The sequence below is a fragment of the Meriones unguiculatus genome, chromosome 8 (genome assembly GCF_030254825.1).
Source record: "Meriones unguiculatus strain TT.TT164.6M chromosome 8, Bangor_MerUng_6.1, whole genome shotgun sequence".
Taxonomy (NCBI): Eukaryota; Metazoa; Chordata; class Mammalia; order Rodentia; family Muridae; genus Meriones; species Meriones unguiculatus.
The window spans coordinates 7,006,089-7,027,090 of NC_083356.1; the positions used below are offsets into that span (position 1 = coordinate 7,006,089).

The 21,002-nt window shown below is 46.6% G+C and overlaps 1 protein-coding gene and 1 long non-coding RNA gene across 3 annotated transcripts in view; one reads left to right on the forward strand and one right to left on the reverse strand.

Annotated features, from left to right (window-relative positions):
• Ano6 (anoctamin 6) overlaps window positions 1-21,002 on the reverse strand; it is a 162,244-nt gene that overhangs the window by 19,220 nt on the left and 122,022 nt on the right. For both annotated transcript variants that reach the window (XM_060388748.1, XM_060388747.1), the window contains 7 exons: window positions 18,898-19,003; window positions 16,472-16,532; window positions 9,907-10,049; window positions 8,374-8,451; window positions 4,816-5,041; window positions 3,995-4,164; window positions 3,697-3,794 (listed from right to left, as the gene is read on the reverse strand). In XM_060388748.1, the coding sequence (XP_060244731.1) occupies window positions 3,697-3,794; window positions 3,995-4,164; window positions 4,816-5,041; window positions 8,374-8,451; window positions 9,907-10,049; window positions 16,472-16,532; window positions 18,898-19,003 (882 nt within the window). The remainder of the gene's footprint in view (window positions 1-3,696; window positions 3,795-3,994; window positions 4,165-4,815; window positions 5,042-8,373; window positions 8,452-9,906; window positions 10,050-16,471; window positions 16,533-18,897; window positions 19,004-21,002) is intronic.
• LOC132655759 (uncharacterized) lies at window positions 4,104-13,208 on the forward strand. Its single transcript, XR_009593576.1, has 3 exons — window positions 4,104-4,242; window positions 4,594-4,660; window positions 12,176-13,208. It is a non-coding gene; the product is annotated as an uncharacterized LOC132655759 (long non-coding RNA).

The window sequence follows — 21,002 nt, forward strand, 5'->3', positions numbered from 1 at the left end:
CGCCTGCCCACACACTGTGGACCACAGCGGACGACTCTCTGCCTGGATTTATGAGCTATACACTGCAAGTCTCTCCTTCCATTTTCCTGAGTTGAATTACTCATCTGTAACAGAAATCCATCTCCTCCCCAAGTCTTCTGAAAAACAATTTTTTTTTATAAAAAAAAAAAAAAAAAAAAGCCAACAAACTGGGCTGTGATTCTAGCGCCAGATCCCACCCTTGACTACACGTGAGAATTACACCATAGAACTTGGAGGGGAAACGCACCAGATCCTTTCCCTCCCTGGCCAAGACGAGGAGCAGAATCACAAAGCCATTGCTGTACAAATTTTCCCTAACACTGACAAAACGGGAGGCAATACTTTATATCTCAATTTCTCTTGGCCTCTAGAGCAAGACGCCATTTCCATTCAAAAGTGCCACCACTTCCTGGCTAGTTCACACCTGAGTTCACTCTTCCCGTGAAGGGCAGGGGTGTAGCTACTGAGCCTCATCCACAGCGATTTTCTACCACAGCTTCTCTCGTCCATATGTGCATCGTCATTTTGAGGAGACAAAAGATACACAGGAGGAAAAAAATGTCATAGCATCATTATTTTGAAAAGGTAAAAGATACACAGAGGAGGAAAAATGTCACGGTCCTCCTCTGGCTGAATACCCAGGGACACTGATGTTCTAGATGTTTTAGGAGTCTCATTTTTTAAAAAATATTAACACCGTCTTATTTGAGTATGAAAGAAAACCCTAGTGGGGCAGGGGTGGCGCGCACCTTTGATCCCAGCACTCGGGAGGCAGAGGCAGGTGGGTCTCTGTGAGTTCAAGGCCAGCCTGGTCTACAGAGTGAGTTCCAGGACAGCCAGGGCTACACAGAGAAACCCTGTCTCGAACAAACAAAGAAAAATCCCCAGAATTCTTTGGATATCAGTGCTGGGACGACCAGAGAGCTGACATTCTCTGGTTCTAGCAAAACGCAACACTCAAGAGCTCACGTCAGGGCCTGCCCTGTACCTGGGACCAGTCTAGGTATGGGCTGAGCTTGGTCTAGAAATGTGCGTTGAATGAAGGGTGTGGACCTGAAATGGCTGAGTCTAGGAAAGTCTCATCAATTGTCTCCAGTGTGTTCCACTGACACCTCAAGCTCATGCGGAAGCAGCTGAGATGGCTCTTCCCTCTGACACCCTTCAGAGGACTGAGGGTCTGGGAAGCAGGGGTAGTGCTCTCGCCGCTGTCCTGGGTTCTGAGGGAAAGTAAGGGACTGGCCCATGCACAGCAGCAGCAGCCCCAGGGACACTGTTCTGACTGACACTTGGCATTCTCCGGTTTCAAGCCAGGGGAAGAGAATGAAAAACATATGATGTCAGTATCTTCAAACAGAATGGAGCTCCGTAATTGTTAGCAATAAGCTTACTTGAATCTACAATTCAAGTAGAATTGGCTACTCCGAATTAATTTAGGGAATACACCCCACCCACTAACTTTTAAAATTCAGAAAGCAGCTCACTGCCAAGCAGTTACTTATCAAAAAAAAAATTGGTGTTAAATAATCTAGTTGGCTCAGAAAATGCTGCTTTAGTAGTCTAAGAATGAGTTAAGTTTTTTTTTTTTTAAAAAATACATTTTCATATTGAAACAGCATGATTTGCCCATGACCTACTTTTACTTATCTGGAAAAACATGAATATGAACACGATGAAAGGAAGGGTTGTTTTCTGTGCGGCAGGATTAAAGTTATCTCACAGCTAAAGCTGGAATCCTTTCCTGGGACGGGAGTGTTGTCTTTGCTTTGAGCAGGGCCTTGACAGCTCACACTGAAGAGGGAGGAAAAGGCCCCAGTGAAGAATGCGGGCACACTGAAACCCAGTCAGCTAATCATTCGGGAGGGAGTGGACAGAAACCCTGCGACGCTGGAGACAAAGACTCAGGGCAGAAAAGGGGACAGAAGTTGCATGTGGTGGGGAACAAGAGTTGGGAACGCAGGAAGCTTCAGCCTCTCCCGGGTGGGGAGGTTTAAACAAGTCTGTCCCACCGCACGGCGGGGTCGGAGACTCACAAAGGAAGAAGTTGAATTTCCAAATGTTTACCTTCAGGCTTGACTGAGTGGCTCAAGAGGCCATGAAGGAGCGGTGACACTCCGCACTGCTGCTGGCCTTGGATGGAAAAGGGTCAACAGAGGAGGCAGCACAGAGCGGGGTCAGGAAGTTTCATAAAAGCAAAAAAAATGGAAGGCAGAAACTACTTGGAAAAAGTAAACGTGTGGGCAGAACGACGTTCCTGAAGCCGTTCCCTGCCAGTCTCCAGAAGACCTTAAGAGTGTCAGGTCCCCTGAGAGCATCGGCTACAGGACACAAGACCATCCTGGATGATGTCGGGAGTGGTGAAACCACAGAACAGGGCAGAGGCTTGGCAGACAGCATCCCAAGGCAAGGGATCCTCAAGGCCAGGAAAGGCAAAGGCCGATTCACCTGGGGACTCGGGAAACACCTGGGCTAGGCAACTCCTTGACCTTAGCTCAGGGAGACCCATGTCAGACTGACCTCCAGGACTGGAAGATACTCAGCCTCATTTAAACTCATTAGCCTTGTAATGATTTGTCAAATTGCAACGGAAAGCTTTTCTATCAAGCATCCCGTTTGCAGGACAAGCAGATGGTGCTGACTCCGAAGGAGGGCCCTCGTTAACAATGTGGGGACCACTGTGTCCTGCCGCTGCCCTCGTTTTTTTTAGGGAAGCCATTCAACATCCATGTGGCGACTCTTTCTATGTCTCAGGGATCATAGGAGAGGCCTGCTCTTGACAACACTGGGTCTGGAGTCACGGGCTCCTGGAGGTGAATCCCATGGTAACCTCTCACTGCCAGTGTGATCCTGGGTAAACCCTTCAACCTCTTTAAGCCACAGATCTTCACTGGTGAAAGGAAGATTAAAGTAAGATTTATGAAATTAGGCTATATGAGCATATGCAGGCACACGTAAGCATGTATGTATGAAAAGAGCCAGCATTTGGAGCAAACACTGGCACAGGCTACATCACTATTATTATTCATGACTTCTGGATGCGTAAGGGTGAGGATGCTATGCAAACCTATGGCATTTTGTAGTTCACAGCTCTAACAAGGGCCCTTCCTCAAAGACCCCTGTGTCGTCAGCCATCAGTGATGGCCTAAGAGGCATACACTACAGTGGGTGCAATTTCTGTTTACTATGAGGGTGAAGGTCTTATGTAGATACTGCGTGTGTGCATGTGTGTGTTCACGTGTGTGTGGGAGCAAGTGAAGTTCAGGGCTTGACCTCTTCATCCAGCTTTTTGGGGGCATGGCCTGTCATTGAGCCCAGAACTCCCCCGTTCAGCTCTGCTCACTAGCTGGCCTGTGAGACCCAGGGATCCCCTTGTTTCTAGCTCCTCGGCACTGGGTCACAGGTGTGCATGACAGTGCCTGGCTCTTTACATGGGTACTGGGGATCCCAACTCCGGGCCTGCATGCTCACAGGTTACAACTGAGCCATTGGCTGAGGCCCCGCGTGTAACTATTAAACACATACAAACTACTGGTTGGACCTCTTTCCCAGAAGCCTTTACTTCCAATGGATGCTAGTCTGCCTCAGAGACAGATGTATGGCCGTGTGGGGTAGTCTCCTTCAGTGGGCAGGCTGACCTGTCCCCCGCCCTGACACCCAGGACCACCATCTAGTACTCACGGGAGCAAAACTTCTTGTATGTTATTCCAGATGGCCTTTCCTCCCATGATGATTATCAACTGTGTCGTCAGTTCGAGGAGACAGCCTCCTGGGTCACACTGGCAAGTTATAAAGAAAACAGAGTTTAGATTCCAGGCATGTAACCTTCAAAGACACATGACATTAGCATCTCTATTTGTTCTCCTGGGCTAAAAATAGCTCGGAAAGGCACAAGAAAGTCACTATTCATTAGGCAGCAGAGAGAAGGCAAGCAGCAGCCTCGGCTGTGGAGAGAGTTAGCGCGATCCTGGTTTCGTACCTCTTCATTTCTGTACTTCCCCAGCCAATACACCGGGTCCCCCGGATAGCCCACAAATTTGCCCTTAAAGAACGCGATGTAGAAGCAGGATGAGTAGTAGTTGACGAACTGAAACAAGAACATCTTCATGGTGAGGCTGTTCTCATAATCGGTCTGCGTCCTCGGGAGTTCTGCGGGGGAACGGCGACAAGGAATTCGCTGAAATCGCAACAGCTTTGAGACCCCAGCCAAACACTCTGATGCCCAAGGTAACACGCTGAAGGGAATACAATTCACACCATTTTGATTTAATCTGCTTTCCGTTCCTTAATATAGCCATCGTGCTAATTCTGAGTTTACACACTGTTATGAGTTCTCTTCCCAAATAAACACAATATCCTCCATGGAAAACAACACCACATGTGCATGCATGCACACAAACACACACTTTTTCTTAAAAATTGTAAATGCTTTAGCAAGAACTGCTTTGGTCTAACACCCCACAGTTATTTTTGTTGTGGTACTAGGGACCCGGGACCTCCACCACTGAGCCATGTGCCCAGCCCCTCGGAAAATTACCTCTGAACAGCCTGGTAAAAGACTGCTCTTTTGTCTTCCAGAATTGTAAGATCTGCTGGAAACCACGGGACAGAAGCAGTTGGTTGCAGGCATTCGGGAAGCACAAAGGTTTGTCCTAGCTACGAATCTCAGCCCATCTGACCATCATCCTGAGAGTGACCCAAGCTCACGCAGGGTATGGGAAGGCCCTAATTACAATTCCCTAAGACTGTTAGCCTACAGGGATGAAAATGGCCATACGGCTTCCCTAGGCAGAGCCTCACCGAAGTTGGTGATCATGATGGCCACCTTCTCATAGATGGTGTTCAGGATCATGATGATGATGAAGCTGATGATGGAGGCCGTGATGGAGGTGGCCATCTGCGGGGTTAGGTACTTCTGGATCGGGTCTGTGCCGTTGGGGTTCTTGGGGAGGGTGGCGGAAAACACGATGAACACCGAGAGCCTGTAGACGATGATGCCGATCACAGACGCGATGATGAGCAGGATCTGGAACCACCAGCAAAGGCAGCATGAGCCTCAGCAGGACACAGGCCAGCCCCGGCCCTGGCCCCGGGCTCAGAGCAAGAAGGGGCAGGTGCCAGATGCAGGAACTCTCCCAAAAGTGCCAGGAAAGGGTTGGAAAAATGGGGCAGAGTGGGAAGGAACACAGTCGCCCACAGGGGAGCACCCACCACAGTGGGACCCCCCCCACAGGGGTCACAAATCAGACATCCTAGAGCTAAGATATGTGCATTATGATTCATAACAGTAGCAAAATGACAGTTATGACGTAGCAACAAAAATAATACAGCATGAGAAACTGTCTTAAAGGGTCGCATCGTCAGGAAGGGCGAGAGCCACGGGGTTAGACCCTGTCGGAGAAGCTCTTCAGACTGTTTTCCCTATGTCTTCTTTCTCGGATATACTTTAGAACCATGGACTCTGGCTGCTTACGTGACGAGGGCGGGGGAAAAGCTACAGAGAATGAGAATGCAAGCACCAAGCCAGGCACCCCCCACTTCACCATGTGCAGAGCCACACAGAGGGAGGGGCTTCAGCCTCCCGCATGTGAACCTCAGCTCAGCCACTGGCTGTGGAACCTGGGACAGGCTCCCTTTCCTCGTGCAATGGGCCAGATACTACAGGCAGAGCTCTACGCCTAGGCCTAGGAAATACTAGGTAGTGTTAGCGATGATGAGGGTGACCAAAGTGTTAAAAAGACATTTTCTTACTTGCTGTGCAATCTGCATATAGAGAAGGTATTGTATTTCTCCATATTCTCGCTCATTATCTCCTTTCCTTCACAGTTAAGTCTTGTGAAATGAAAAGGATTGTATGTGTGTGCATGTGTGTATGTAAATTAGCTTAAGGCTGAGAAAAAAATTGGAAAAACGCAGCGTCTTCCTCCCTCAGCATATTACAAACAGGCCATTTAAATCTTTCTAATAATCACCCCACAATCACTTTTATAATTATTCATCACAAGAACACCCTTTGAGTGTGCTTGCTGCCAACCTCAACACTCTCTCACTGCTGAGTTCCCCTAAGTAGTAGGCAGTGTTAGAAGGAAGAAATACAGGCTAAGAGAGAGAGAGAGAGAGAGAGAAAAGCTCTAGATTAAGTTGACAGAAGGGAAAAGCATGGGAGCCACACTGAGTCAGACACAGACCTCAGCAGCTCTGCTGGCCAACGGGCCTGCGCCGCCCTTGGCTTAGGCACCAGATTCCGGTACCTGCCAGAGCTTTCACCAACCTGCAATGCCCCCACAGCTTTCCAGGCCATGGGGTTTGCTCGGTCTTGGCAGAGCAGGGCACACTCTCTTCAGGTTGGTCTTTTCCTGACTCTAACATACTTCAGATCAAAATGGAGTATGTGCTCCCTGTAGAGAACTTGAAAGTGCTCCACAGTGGGCAGACACGTTCCTCAGCCTCGAGGAGAGAAGCCGAGCTTTGCTCTGCACGGTCAGCCTCTCTGAAACCCAGCGGATGTTACTCAGGCTGCCGTCACCAGCCCTCACCCAGTCCTACCCCAGACCTGCAGTTCACTTTCTCCTATTTCGCTATCATATACACCAAAGGGAAATTGGCTTTATTACCTACAATTTAAAAACAAAAAACAAAAAACCCTTTTAATTATGAAAAAGTAATAGAAAAATAGGTACGATTGCTAAATCATACTACTAAAATAAAAGCAAAAATTATCTCAGAACTGTGCCTGATCTGCACATTAAAAGCCAGTTTTTGTATCTTCATCTTTCCCTTTAACTCATCATAAACCTTAGGAGTTTCCCACATCATGGAATATTTCATGAACATACTTTTGCAAGACGTATAACATTCCATCGTCTGGCTAAGTTTGAGGTAGAACATTTTTTTTTCCTGTCTGTTCATGTATTTATAGGCCTATGTGTGTGCATGTGTGTTATAAAATGTAATAACGTCTGTGAAAAAAAACCTTCCCTTTCCACAACACCTATTCCTTTAATGACAAGATCTTCCTGTGTGGCCCAACCTGACTTCAAACTAACTATCCTGCCTTGGCTCAGTGAATTTGGGGATTCCAGATCGGGGCAACCTCTCTGGACTTTGACATAGTCCTTAATGAGCAGTTTCTAAAAGCTGAATGAAGATAAACCTTTCTGTGTGTAACTTAACACACAGTGTCAACCTGATTTCTAGGGCAGAGGAAGAAACAAAATCGCCTGCCCTGTGGGCTGGGAGGGGCTGATGCTGCAGCTGTCACCTCAGCATGGCGCCCCCAAGAGGCAGAAAGTAGAATCTCATCATAACGTGCCCCCGGCTTTCCCACTGGGGCCACTGTGTTTTTCTTGGCTGGTGCCTAGGTCACCCTGCTGTCACCAGCTGCTGAGCTCTTGCAGCTGTCTCCCAGCTGACCCAGGGCTCCGGGATCGGTATCGGTCCTTCGCATTGCTCTGTATTCTTCTGGTGTTTTGTTTAAGTTCAGAATGTCAAAAATCTTTATTTTTCTCTGAAATGCCTTCCACTTCTAGTGAGGTCTAGAAAGCAATTTTAGACTTACAGCCTGTACATTGACTCACATTTATTTCTAGTTTATGGCTTACAGTTTTAAAATAAAGTACTTTGGAACTTATCACAGCATGTGGTTCAAAGAATGGCCCTGACCTTTCTTCCCCCAAGAGCTAGCAAGCATTCCCACTGTTCAACAGTTTTCTTTGGATCTAAAAACCTTCCTTTCTTATGCTTTAAATCACCACACCAGAGCCTGGATGGATCTGGCTGTCAAGTCCCATTCTTTATTCTGTTTATTCCTAAGCCAAACAAAGCTCTCCTTAAATTGTATTACTGATATCTTTTAATTAATAGTAGACCAGAACTATTTTGTGAAGTCTGACATTTTTAGCAATGCTTTTGTTTTTCCATCTAAAATCAGTCTTACAACTTCCTTTTCTTTCTTTAATTTTTAATGCCTTCTTTTTCGGCATACCTCTTTGTTACTGAAATTCCTAAAATTTTTAGCTTTAGCTGTTGCTATCACTTTTTTTTTTTAAAGAGTTCTTACTGCCTCCCACTGGGTTTCTTCAGTAGCAGCTGGAAACTCCTGACCTGGTGAGCTGACAGCAGGAAACTGGGTGGAAGGGACAGAGGAGCCTCAAGACAATGGAAAGGAAGGTACCCTGACCTGGTGATACCCCATGTAGCAGCCAGGGAGCGCTCAGGAGCCATCTCAGGTACCAGAGAGGGACCAGCCACACCTGGCTTGCACTACCCTTAAAATTTTACAGGAGACGCTAAAAAAATTGTCACGCGATGAAACAGATCGAGCAATCACTCAAACCTAAGCTCGTAACGGCGTCTTACCCAGAAGAAGACGGCACTGGCACACAGGGTGATCCGGATGCACTTCCCACAGGTAGTGAACGGGATTCGCTCCTCCTCCTGGGGAACAAAAACGGCCAGTCAAGGGGGCGACGCCAATAGAGCTGTTGATATCTCCAGAGGGTTCAACAGATCCGGGACTCACAAACAGGCAAAACCCGAGTTTGCAAGCATACTGTTCTCACTTATAACTGTGCAGTTAATACTCTCAAGCAGCCCAAGTGTGGCATTTGTTTGTTTGTTTGTTTTGGTGTTGGCGATTAAACACAGGACCCTGTACTCGCTTGGCAAATGCTCTCAGCTATCAGATCTGTGGTTTGGGGCCAAGCTTTTTATAGTGACATGGTATAATGACGAAGTTTTTTTGATAGTTTGCACCTTAAAGTTTATCAAGAGAGGAAAACAAGGCTCCTCCTGATTTCCCTGGAAGAGCAGCCAGGGTGAATCTTAGCTGTATTTACCCCATGCCAGGTACTTTCCTATGTGAGTTTTATCCACAAACTCCATCAATCCTCATTACACTAACACCCAGACATTCTATCACTTCCATTTTAGAGATGAGCAAACTGAGGCACATGAGCTGCTGTGTTCAGAACTGAACATAACCCCTGTAGCGTCAGCAACCTGCAACTCTCCTGTCTAACCCAGGGAGGACGCTGAGGCAGCAAAGGTGGAGCGAGGAATACAGAAAAGGGAGATTTCGCTTGGAAGTTTTAGTGAGCCACATTTCACTGGGGATTTTATCCATCAGTTCTCGATTTTAAATGGTCAGACCATCTCTGCCTTAGTACTCTGTAAGGTTTGTCTTTCTGTGAGTTTCATACCGTGAAGACTCGGAAATCAGCTGTTGGGGGCTTGGGGGTACAGGGAGACATGCAGTGCTACTTCTCATCGCGGCAGTGGCTGCAGCAAACCTAGTCTTCCGGTGACAAACAGCTCACACGGTGCTGGCACTCAGTAGTATCTCAATGTGCAACTCCCCCCCCCCCCCAACTCCTTCTGACTTTAGGATAAGAGCCACAGTGATTTCTGAGCATACCCCGTCTAGAAGGCGCACCAGTGGCCGCCAGCTCAGAGGGACAGTGAGCCCAGGAAGAAAATTCACTGCAGCGAAGCTGCCTGCGATGCTTGCGATCCATCCGTAAATGCCAACGCAGCTCTCCTTCAACAACTGCGCCATTCCTGCTCTCTCTAAAGTATATGCATTTTGCTGTGACTGTAAGGGAGTAGCCACAATTGTCTCCTACATCTGCTGTCCTAAGCAGTGCCCACAACTCATCTGGGATACCAGAGCCTCACTGATGCCATAATAGGCCCAGGGACTCTGCCCTGATCAAAAACCACGATGGCTTGGTGGGTCGTGTGGCAGGCCACTTCAGAGAAAGCACTGCATGACCTGGCTGAGAACCCGCAGGGAGAGCCTTGAGCTGAGAACCTGCAGGGAGAGCCCTCTGCTCATCTCTTTCCTGTGAATCTGGAAGGAAGACATCGCGCTGTGGCAGAGCAGACACGTACCTGAGTGATCTCGTTGATTACCACGTGATTGCACTGGGCTTCGTACTCCGGCCGGGGCTGTTCCTCCTGCTGTAGCTCAACAGTGTCCCATTCGTACTCGAGCTCTGCCTGGCGCCGCTTCCAGAACTCCAGAAATAATGTGACTGACAAGAGAGAAGAGGCCAGAGTGGCTCTTTAAGGCCGGCGTCAGAACTCCATGCTGGGAGTTAGCATTCCTACTCTCTTGTGGCCAGCACAACCTCTTCATAGGTGATGGTAACAGTCAAAAGGCAGAAGATGTTTTCTTATTTAGATAAAAACGCTGGTAATTTGCAAACACCGTGAAACATGATAGTGTGAGAGGGGCGAAGGGATGGTCAGAAGGCAGCTGTGCATGTCAGACACAAAGCTTGCTACCCCACGCCTCACCCACCGAACACACAAGTGAATTCACTACTAAAGAGCAGTTCACAGTTCAGCCTTTCTCTCCATCCTCCTCGCTCTTCTGTATCCTCCCTCTGGGTCAGTATAGAAACGGGGGCAATACTTCAGTGCCCACTAAATAAGCTAAAACAACATTTTTATATGAAAAACTCATCTTTCTCAATTTTATACAAATATGAAAAAATCAGATGTCATTATTTTTCATAATCTGTAACTCAAAAAAAGCTAAAAAAAATGTTCAATGTTAATTGAAGACATAGCGTCCAGGTCCAGATACAGAGCCCCAGGCTCTTTTAATTAGTCCATTGTCTCTAAACCACCTTATATAAAAGTTCTGACATTATCACGCTTCCATTCATAATTACTGTTCAAGTGTCCACTAGATGCTCAGCGCAAGGAGAAAAAGGGACTCCTAGATGCATGGGAATGACAGGCACCACAGACAGAGGAGGAACAGACTGGAGACAGCCAACAGATCAACACTTCTCAACCTGTGGGTCGCCCATCAGATATCCTGCATATCAGATACTTCCATTACGATTACAACAGCAGCGGAATTACAGTTCTGAAGTGGCCATGAAACAGTTTTATGGTTGGGGTCACCGCAGCATGAGGAACTGTATTAACGTGTCTCAGAGTTAGGAAGGTTGAGAACACCGCACCAGATGCCTCGGGGACAGACTTCGGGACCACATCTTGTTTTGTGTCTTGTGATACTGACATGATCAGGTGAGGTGGGAAAGGGACAGGTGAAAAAAAAAATCTAGCTTCCTCGGGGAGCTGCCCAGGAAACCCGAAGGGCACCAGGTGCTTTCCATTCTGGCTGTGACTGAAGATTAGGAAGATGGGACAGCCAAACGACAGCTGCAGGAAGGCCTGTTATAAAGAATGTTACGCTCCTTGAGAGGAGCTGGGAGTTCAAAGGTTGGGAGAGGCAGCAAAGGTGGGCTAGTGTAGACACAGTGCAGGGAGACCTGCGGGGAAGCAGCAGGTAAGACAGCATTGTGAAGGATGTTGAAGTGGACAGAATGGATGCAAGGTGTAATGAAGGGGCTAGCAGAGGTCAAGGATGTGGGCCAGGTTTGTGGTGTGAGCAGTGTCCGTCCTTGACCCTAGTGTAGTAGGGGAGCACACACAGAGGGAAGACACTGGGGCAGTGTGGTGCTTTGAATGAGAGTGACCTCCCCAAGCTCATATAGTTGAGTACTTAGTCCCTAGTTGTTGGAACTGTGTGAGAAGGATTAGGAGGTGTGGCCTTGTTAGAGGAGGTGTGCCACCAGCACAAGCTTTGGGGTTTCAAAAGCCCATTCCTAGGTCTCTCCTCTATCTGTCTGTCTGTCTGTCTGTCTCTCTCCTTCCTATTTTGGGCTCAGGCTGTGAATGCACAGCTGCTCCTCCAGCCAACATGCCCACTGCTTGCTGTCACGATGCCTCACCGTGACAGACTTCAGCCTTCTGAAACAGCGAACACCATTAAGTACTTTCTTTTATAAGTTGCCTTAATCATGGTGCTTTATCAAGTCAATAGAAAAGCAAGTAAGACAATTAGTGATAATAGGTGTCAGTGGGCAGCTGTTGAGTCTGGAGCACTGGGAAGAACGGATCAAGTCAGAGTCCTCAGCGTCTTAAGTGCCAGCTGGGGCTTGACAGGGAGTGGACGAGATCACCAAGCAGGGTGTCTACAGTGGTAGGCCTCACCTGAGCTGCACAGAAGAGGCAATGTGGGGAGCTGCTTGAAAACAGCCCTGAGCACAGGCACCAGCCCCGACAGTCTTTCTGTTTTGATAGGTCTGGCATGAGGACTGCTGCCTGAACACTTGGAATTTGATTTGTTTTTCTTGTCAAGGTTGCCAATTGGTCCTGCAGAGCCTGGTGGGAAGCCTGAAGCTAGGAGGAAAGGCTGGGATGGAGGAGAAGAACATGAACTCAACACCATCCAAGTGTGAAGACCAATGAAATGCCCAAGAACCCACCCCCAGCCTTGCTAGTGCTGACTACTTCCTCAACAGTCAGTTGGGGCAGAAACGGCCTGGGGGTTGGAATCATTTCCTGTAGAGGGCAGGATGCTGGCTCCACTGAGCAGCATTCAGGCCCTCAGTGTCCTTGATCTAGCCCAAGGGGAGATGAGGTCACTGGGTAAAATCCTTCAGGGCACTAGGCAGCTGTGTGGAGCAAGCTCTGACTGCCGGTCTTGCAACCCCCAGGAGCTCTGCTAGCTTCATGTGGCAGACACTTCCTGAGACCTGGCTGGAGAGTTTGCCCTCTTAGGCTGACCTCAGGGCTAACGTCCCTCGGTGACACCCACACAGCCCACCACGCAGAAGGCCTACTTCAGTTACTCCAGTTCTTCCAAGAACGCCCCACCCCTGAAGTTCCCTCTGCTCTGAATCGTAACCGTGACATCATTCTGGTAAAGTGTACACTCTCTTACAGACAGCGCTGGACCTCCCCTGTCAACGCATGTAGCACGCATGTGAGTAAGCCTGACCTACATGTGCGTCTAGGCTTACTGTCTGCCCGCCCACAATGGCACTGCTGTGAGGACAGGGGCGTTTTGTTCGCGGGTTGACAATTGTGACTTAGTGGACTTGACAAACTAATGCACTGAGTGGATAAACTGAAGGAAACATGACAGAATCTGCGTGTCCCCAACTCCGGCTTGAGGAAGCAGTCTTCTCCGAGTTCCCAGTTAACACCTCCTCGCCTGTTTGATCGGTACCCCCGCCACTCTCTATTATGCCAGTTGACCTGGGTCAATGCTTTGTTTCATTGAGTCTCGGTTTTGGTTTTCAAATTCACTAAATTCTACCCTCATTTAAATTATTTCTTTCTGCCTACTGATTCTGGGCTTCTTCCCCCTCCCCCGCAAAGCTCCAAGATACCTTAAATGACTTATTTGTACCCTCTCTTATGCTTTAATGATGTACTTGCAGCTGAGGTACTAGAAATGATGCTTTAAGTGCTCACTAGGTGTGTCTGTGTGTCGTTGAAATAGAGATGAAAGAGGAAGCAGCAGGAACAGCTCAGGCCTGGGAACAGCATGCGCAGCCAGTTCCTTGATCCCCAAGTGCAGGCCTCTGAGCTTTCTCATTCTGTGGCTCCTTAGGGGCTGAGAAGCTGTTGGTTTCCCAGGAATCACTCAGCTTTGTTTAAAACTTGCCCTTAAAGGTGATCATTGAAAAATGGTACTGTACAACCACCTGTCTAACCCAGGGAGAGTCGGATAAGGAGGAGTGGAGGGGGTTGGGATACGTTCAGGGTCTTTGTTTTAACCACAGCTGGTGCTTAGGACCCAAGGAGTCCTCAAGATCTCTCAGGCTGGTGCGGCCTGAATGGGTGCACGCACTTCTAGGTAAGTATATGATTAGTACTATACTGGCTATAAAAATTCTTCTAGCCTCAGTGTTTACCAATGCTAGAAAATAGAGAAATAGTCAGTGCCAGATACACTATGCTGAAGGAGATGCCATAGGAATGGAATGACTTCAGAGCCTCCCACTGCCTCGGTCCTGCCATTCCAGTCTTTCTGTAATGAGGTTCACAGCAGTAGTCCTCAGAAGCAGAAACAGCAAGGAAACCAGCTGTAAAGCCCATACATATCCTGAAAGATGTACATATAATGCTACAAGCAAAGCAGAGATGCCTTCTGCATCCTAATGTCAGACAGGATCGACTGGCAGCCTGGGTGCAGTTAATGATCAGAGAAAGGAAAGTTAGGAAATCTGAGGTTTGTCTTTCCTGCATCAAAATTATTATTATTATTATTATTATTATTTTAGCTTTATTTAAAACATCTTCTGTTAGAATTATAGAGGTCGCAAGCTGTGGCTAAGGCAACATTAAGAGTGCTGACCTACGTGCCTAAGCTCCCTTGCTGCAACTGGGGGAAAGCGATGTTTACAACAGCGGAGGGCAACACAGGGGATCTTAACACATGAATCTGACCCACCCGAAGCCTCCCTCATGCCAGGCAAGCGCTCTCCCACTGAGCTGCTCTTCCAGCCCTCCGTGTTTCTGTGCCACGTTTCTCCCAGTGTGTGGCTTCCAGCAAAGCGTGGTAAGTAAGCATCTGAATGAGAGGGCCTCTCCCTGGATAAGTGTGGCTGCCTCAGGCTTCGCTCTCCCCTGTGTCCACAGGTATTTCTTAAGGGTACAAAATGCCATTCGGTGGCCTTTCACAGGTACAGCCATCACCCACTCTTCCAGGAAGGTATGGTTTCACTTCCTCCCCTGCACTCTCCTATAACCTGGAGCTGCTGATCTCAACCTACATAATGCGACTGGAAATGAAAGGCACGCATCTTCGAAAATGGGATTTTCCCCGCTGTATGACAATCTTTACACCAACCAAACACTCAAAAGTCTGCTCTTCAATAAAGTGCTTTCCTCACTGTGTTGTTGACGCTGCACAGATTACAAAGGATGCACAACATGCAGTTTCTATGCAGACCTTACAGGTTCACATCGCATCTTTTCTATTAATTCCAGGGAACTTGCTTTCATCACCACAGTGAAACATACTTAAAAACTTTTCAATCCTTTAGAAGTATAAAAAGAAGCAAGTGCACTGATGGTCCCTCTGTGCTCCCCGTTGCCCCAGCCCCAGGCTGGATCCCAGCGGTAGGAATTGTTGTAGCACAGGGATAATCATTTCTGATCTACAAACCTGGAATCCAAAACATGCTGACTTACGCAAACACGGCCATTTTGGAATATTGTAGACTTTGTATATCTGGACTAACGATATTCTTGTGATAGTCTACTCAAAGAGGAGGAGGAAGAGGACGAAGTAGAGGAAAAGGGGGAAGAGGAGAAGGCCACCCTGAGTTCTGAATCACTTCTGCTCCTGAGCATCTGGGATAATGGACACTGAAACTGTAATGGCTTTCAATGACTCACAACCTTGGGTAGTCTTCTCGTTCACTTCATCCCCTTGTTATTCAGGCTTCCTGCCTGACTTCCTGCAGCTGACAGGACATTAGCAAACAGGGCAATCATAGGCCCAGTGGCACTGTTACACTTGTGGGCACATTTTGCCTACAAAATTGGTACCCAGGGTGCCACAGTGGCATGACAATTATAGGGTAACCAACAGTTTTCTGACTGGATTTAGGGTCTGCTTCACAGGACAGAATGCAGACCTGATACTATAAAAAAAAGCCAAAAGCCCATAGCTGAGGAGGTCATAGGCTCTGAGGTGGCACCTATTATTGTTACTTGGCTAAATGATTATGCAGTTGAGCTGTCTTCTAACCATTTAATTTAAATCTGTAGTTCTAGGATGTTCTCCCCTCAGAGAAAGAAGATTCTCTTTGTGCTGAGCAGCAGTTATGCAGACTTCTTCCTGTCAGATCACCTTTTACAGTGAAGCCAGCTCACCAGGGATCAGCTGAGCCAGGCCATGTGTGGCCCAGTGAATTGAGAGAAATAAAGAAATAATGAAAGCAGGTATGTTGTTGAAGCCGTGGCCTTTTGAGGCAAATTTTCACATAGTAAAATCTAATGACATCTATGGATGAAGCTTGGAGGGCCAAATTAAACAGGGTGACTCTATGAGAATAATTGTTCTATGTTGGAGGATGGTCTTGTATACTTTGTATTCAGATGCTGAGATCTGGTTGCACTCTGGCTGTGGGCACTGTCATGATCATTGATCAGAGTGGTGTAAACATTGCTCCCCAGTTATCTCTGATTGGTTAATAAAGAAGCTTAGCAGCCTATAGCTAAGGGTGAGAGAGGGAGGCTGGACTTCCTTTGGCATGTAGGAAGAGAGGGAGGTAGAGAAAGGATGTGCTCACAAGGACGGAATTAATGGAGCAGATGCAGCCCAGGAGGACCTATATGGCAAGTCATTCAGGGCGTGTGGCTGAGAAGTAGCCAAAATAGCATAGGAGGCTGGAATAGATGGATATCTGTCCAGCTCTAGTACTTAAAAACTTGTTGAATAAATCTAGTAAGTGTCAGTTGTTGGGGAGCAAGAGAAAATGATTTTAAAAGGTTCCAAAAATATACTTTATTTGCACAGAAGCTCTGGGGGAGTGGAGGCTCAGCCAGGATACGGCCCTCAAAGTGAAAGACTGTAATGGCTTACACAAAATTGCACCAACACCATCAAACCGAGAGGAAAATGAAAGTAACTTACCCCACACTCCCATAAATACTGCAAAGATCAGGGTCCCAAAACTGTCAAAGATGCACAATTTCTGGAAGACAGAGCAATGACACGGAAATAAATGAATTCTTCACTTATCAGAACTCGGCAAATATGTAACCCTCTGTATAACCTGCAGCCTGGAGTGTTCGCCAGCCTGATGCTGGTTTTATAATCCCAACACGTATGACATAATCACAGATGGAGTTTCTCACATTTTAAAAGCAAACAGCTTTCGCTGTCTGGGCCCGAGTGCATTTTCTAGTGGAATCTTCCCACACTGCGATAAAGGAATAGACACATCTGCTAAGATTGCAGGCCGTTAAAGCCTCTTTTATGAGCTGTCAGAGTGAGTGGAAGGACTCGGCGAGTGACTCAAAGAATCTAGTGCCCTCTAAGCAACTTTATGATTCGCCTCTTATCATTGTCTCATTTCCCTCAGAGGATAAATTCCAGAAATACTTCTTTTCTTATAAAAAAAAAAATACAAAGCTGAGTTTATGTGGCGATGGCTGTCCTCCAGGCGTGCCCTGCTTCCACCAACACGAGGACAGCTTTGCCTCTGTGCGGAGTGTTTTCGGTGGGATAAAGGCCATGCATGCAGGTGCTTTTGCTGATGCCACCAGTCCAATTACCACGAAGGATCACTCTCTCACAGGGGCAGCTCTGCAGCTGCTGCCAAACTCAAGCTCTCTGGTGATATATACACAGCCTAGCTGCCTTTACGACTTGCTGGAAAAATCTTTTAATTGGTTACCAAATTTTCACTAGTAAGTGTTTAAAAAACTTCCTTAAGAACTCCTAAATCAAACAGAAGAGGGGGGAGGTGTGAATTCGGCATGTTTTACAGAGGCCACATGAAGAGTAGGGGCTGGGTGTCCAGAGGCTCCAGGTGGACAAGGGAACTTTCACAGTGACACCATTCAAAGCTGTTTCTAAGTGGGAAGGTTACTTTGCTGTAGACAGTTTTTTCAGCTGCTTTTACACTCACACAAGGTGATATAATTTTCATGTATGCAAAATATTAGAAGGTATGCATCTGGATAGTTATATTCTCATCTATCTGGTTTCCAAAGCAGAAAAAAGTTCCCTCAATCATCCATGTGGATTTTGATCAAACAGCATGACTCTAAAATGGTCTCGGGAAACAATTCCTCTTTAAAAAAAAACAAATTAAACCAATAACAAAAAACCCCAAACTCTCCAGGCTAGGTTAAGGAAGATGGATTTGTCATGCCTGGCTGGAAACAGAACAAAGGCATGTCCCACAAATGATGCTTTCTGTCTCTTTTATCTTTGCCTTTTAGAAAACCACCTACTCCAAGATGCCTTTTGACATTATGCTATAGATTTTAGTGCAAATAACTGCACCCAAAGTACTATGAAAAAGACTCCAAATGTGTAATCCCCCCTTTCAACAACCTGTCAATGCTTCTTCCATTTTGGATTGGTCATGCCAACTGCCAAGTTCCCAATGAAGGATGTGCCTGGTACCCCAGGGCAAGGCTAGACATAGATGAAGCTGCCATGCTAGCCTCACATGTGAGAATGATGCACGAAGGAAGGGAAGTAGACCTTTCCCTTTCTGCTTTGTCCCGTGAGCCCTATGGAAGCAGGAGTAGGGGAGATGGTAAGGTGTATGCTTGTTAGAGGCCTAACTTAGCTTGATCGACTGCTGGCACAGTGGACCAGACGCCATGTTGAGAGCAGCCCCAAGTCAGCATTCTGCTGGAGTCACGTCACTGAGTGAACATCTCTTCAGAAGAGAGGTAGAAGCTAGTAAATGTATTATCAGTACTGAACATGAAAGAAATCAGAAACTCTTTTTTGGCCCTAACCCCTTTCACCATTTCTCCCAGATTTTTTTCTTTGTCTCACAAGACTCAAGGAGTCCTTTAGGAGACACAACAGAACCAAAGACCTTCCCCTAAGCAATGAAGGGCACTTGAAAGTCCTGAGCTAAGGTGGGGAGGGAGTGAAAGCTTTAGGTGAGGAGGGGAGGTAGGAGGAAAAGGTGCCTTCGGAAGGGTCCTTCTCCTGCGGCTTGTTGGGAGTATGACCACTACACCTGCCTTAGGTACAGAGAGCCTCAGAGCATGTGCTAACATCTGCCCTTTAATTTATCCATCCAACATGGGGCCAGCAGCACCTCTGAGTCTCATTTTGTGTCATCTACGCAAAATGCATAGTCTTCTAGTCTATAGACCAGCCATTGCCTTGGCTCGAGGGGCCGGGCGGTGAAATCTTTTCTAATCTTGTGTAGAAATCAACAGGGCCGACAAGGTACCACAGTCACTGTAGGTAGCAGGAGGACAAGTTTTTCAAACACAAATCTGGATTTCTAAGTTCCTCAGAGAGGGAATAATTTGTTTGTTATGTTTAAGCGACTCCTTTATGTGAACATCTGGGAAAATTACCTTAGAAGATTCACAGGTGATATTCAGCCTCCAGAAAGGACACAGCCTGTCGCACTGGGGACACATCAGGATCTGGCCGCCGATATCAGGATCACAGACCTCTTTGCTAACAAAAGAGAAATGAAGCAACTCAAAAAACTCAAGCACAAGGCTTTCATTTTCTATCACCATAGTGAAGTCCAAGTTCACCCATGACAAGCAACAAAACTGAAGCCGACAAAACCGGGTTACAGGTGACAGTCACCATTCTGATAAAGGCCTGCCACACAGAAGCTATACAAAGCATACAGAATAGACAATGATCTATATCCTTTCTTTAAAAAAATTTTTTTTCTACATATTTCAAAAAAACTTTAACCTTTACTTTTATTTATCTGCATGGGTGTTTTTCTAGCACGTATGTCCATGCACTGTATCACAGAAACCAGAAGAGCACACTGACCCTGGGCCTGGGGTTATAGACGGTCATGAGCCAACAAGGGGGTGGGGGCTGGGAACTGAATTCAAATCCTCTGGAGGAGCAGTCAGTACCCATAACCACTTATCTCTCCTGCCCCTACAAAATATCCTTTTTATTTATTCTTTGAGAATGTCATACGGTGCCCAGACCGTAACCCAGAGTTACGACACAGGGTCCTCCTCCACAACGGCTTTGGCAAGAGGCTCTAAAGCCCAGGGATCCCAGGGAAGTGAGGCTGTGAGTCCTGGCACGAGGTAAACCCACTGCCCCTCACAGTCACGGCTGGCTCCGCACGCCACCCAGCAGCCTGCCGGTCTCCATAAAACCCTTCTGCTTGCTGCAACCTGCTGGTCTCCATAAGACCCTTCTGGTTGCTGTTTTTATTTGATGTAGAAATTACACTTCTATTTCTCCTTCCACGAGCCTCAGACAGAAGAGGATCCCAACGACCCCCTTGGCCCCCACCCCCACACAGAGATCCTAGTACTTGTCATAGTGTTGTGTCTAGCCTTGAATCCAGAGGTAATAAGAGCATATTTAGTGAAGTCTGTGGACTTCAATATATATATATATTTTGTGTCCACAGACTTCACTATATATATATATATATATATACATATATATATATATATATATATATATATATATATAAAGTATACACAGGGAAACAAAAGCGATTTTCTCCTTATCTACCTGAAACAATTGGGAAATAATTTTAAAAACCACTTTTTTTCAGTAGCTTAACAAGTATAATATCTAGGAATGAATCTAATCAATGATGTATTAAAATTTATATGAAAAACAAACCCTACAAAGCATTGTCCAATACAGTGAAGATGATCTACATTGGGAGTTTCAGAGTTGTTCGGTGGGGATTAGCACTCGTGTTAGATCTTTTCCATTTGCCCTAAAAAAATTTCCTGGCGTGCCCAAAGATCATAACAGACAAGTTGCTAATTAGACACTGCCGACAGAGGCTAAAACAACAGCATCACAAGATGAAACATGCAAAGATTTATACCTATATTCAAAGACCTGGCCCCCAATTAGGAAGATAAGAACGGCAGCTCAATTCACGATACACGAAAAAAACAAACAAAAAAAAAAAAACCCCATGAACTTTAATAAAGCACAATTGGACCACATTAAAAAAAAAATCAATTCTATTTGAGAAATGTCAATGACACCTACAGAACAGAAAGAGAAAACAGATGGGGCTGGAGAGACGGACGCCGCAGCTAAGAGCACACACTGCTCTTGCAGAGGACCCGAGTTGGGTTTGTAGCACCTACACAGAGCGGCCCACAACTGCCTGTAACTGTAGCCTGGGGGACCAGATGCCGTCACTGGCCTTTGGGGGCACCTGTGCTCTCATGTGCACGTGTGTGTACATGCATACACACAAATGCACACACGCAATTGAAAAGAAAAGAAGTATTTTTAAGAGAATAGATCAACAATGTGAGTATCTCAATGATCTTAGGTTAAAGAAAAATGTTGCCAACATGGAAACAAAAAACACAGAGGAAGTTACTGATACACTCAAGATTTACTGAGAAGAGGCAAGAAGTTGCAGACTGCTCCTAACTGTGATGCCAATTCAGATGGACCCAGCTAGGATGGGGGCCAGCTTTATGGCCGTTTA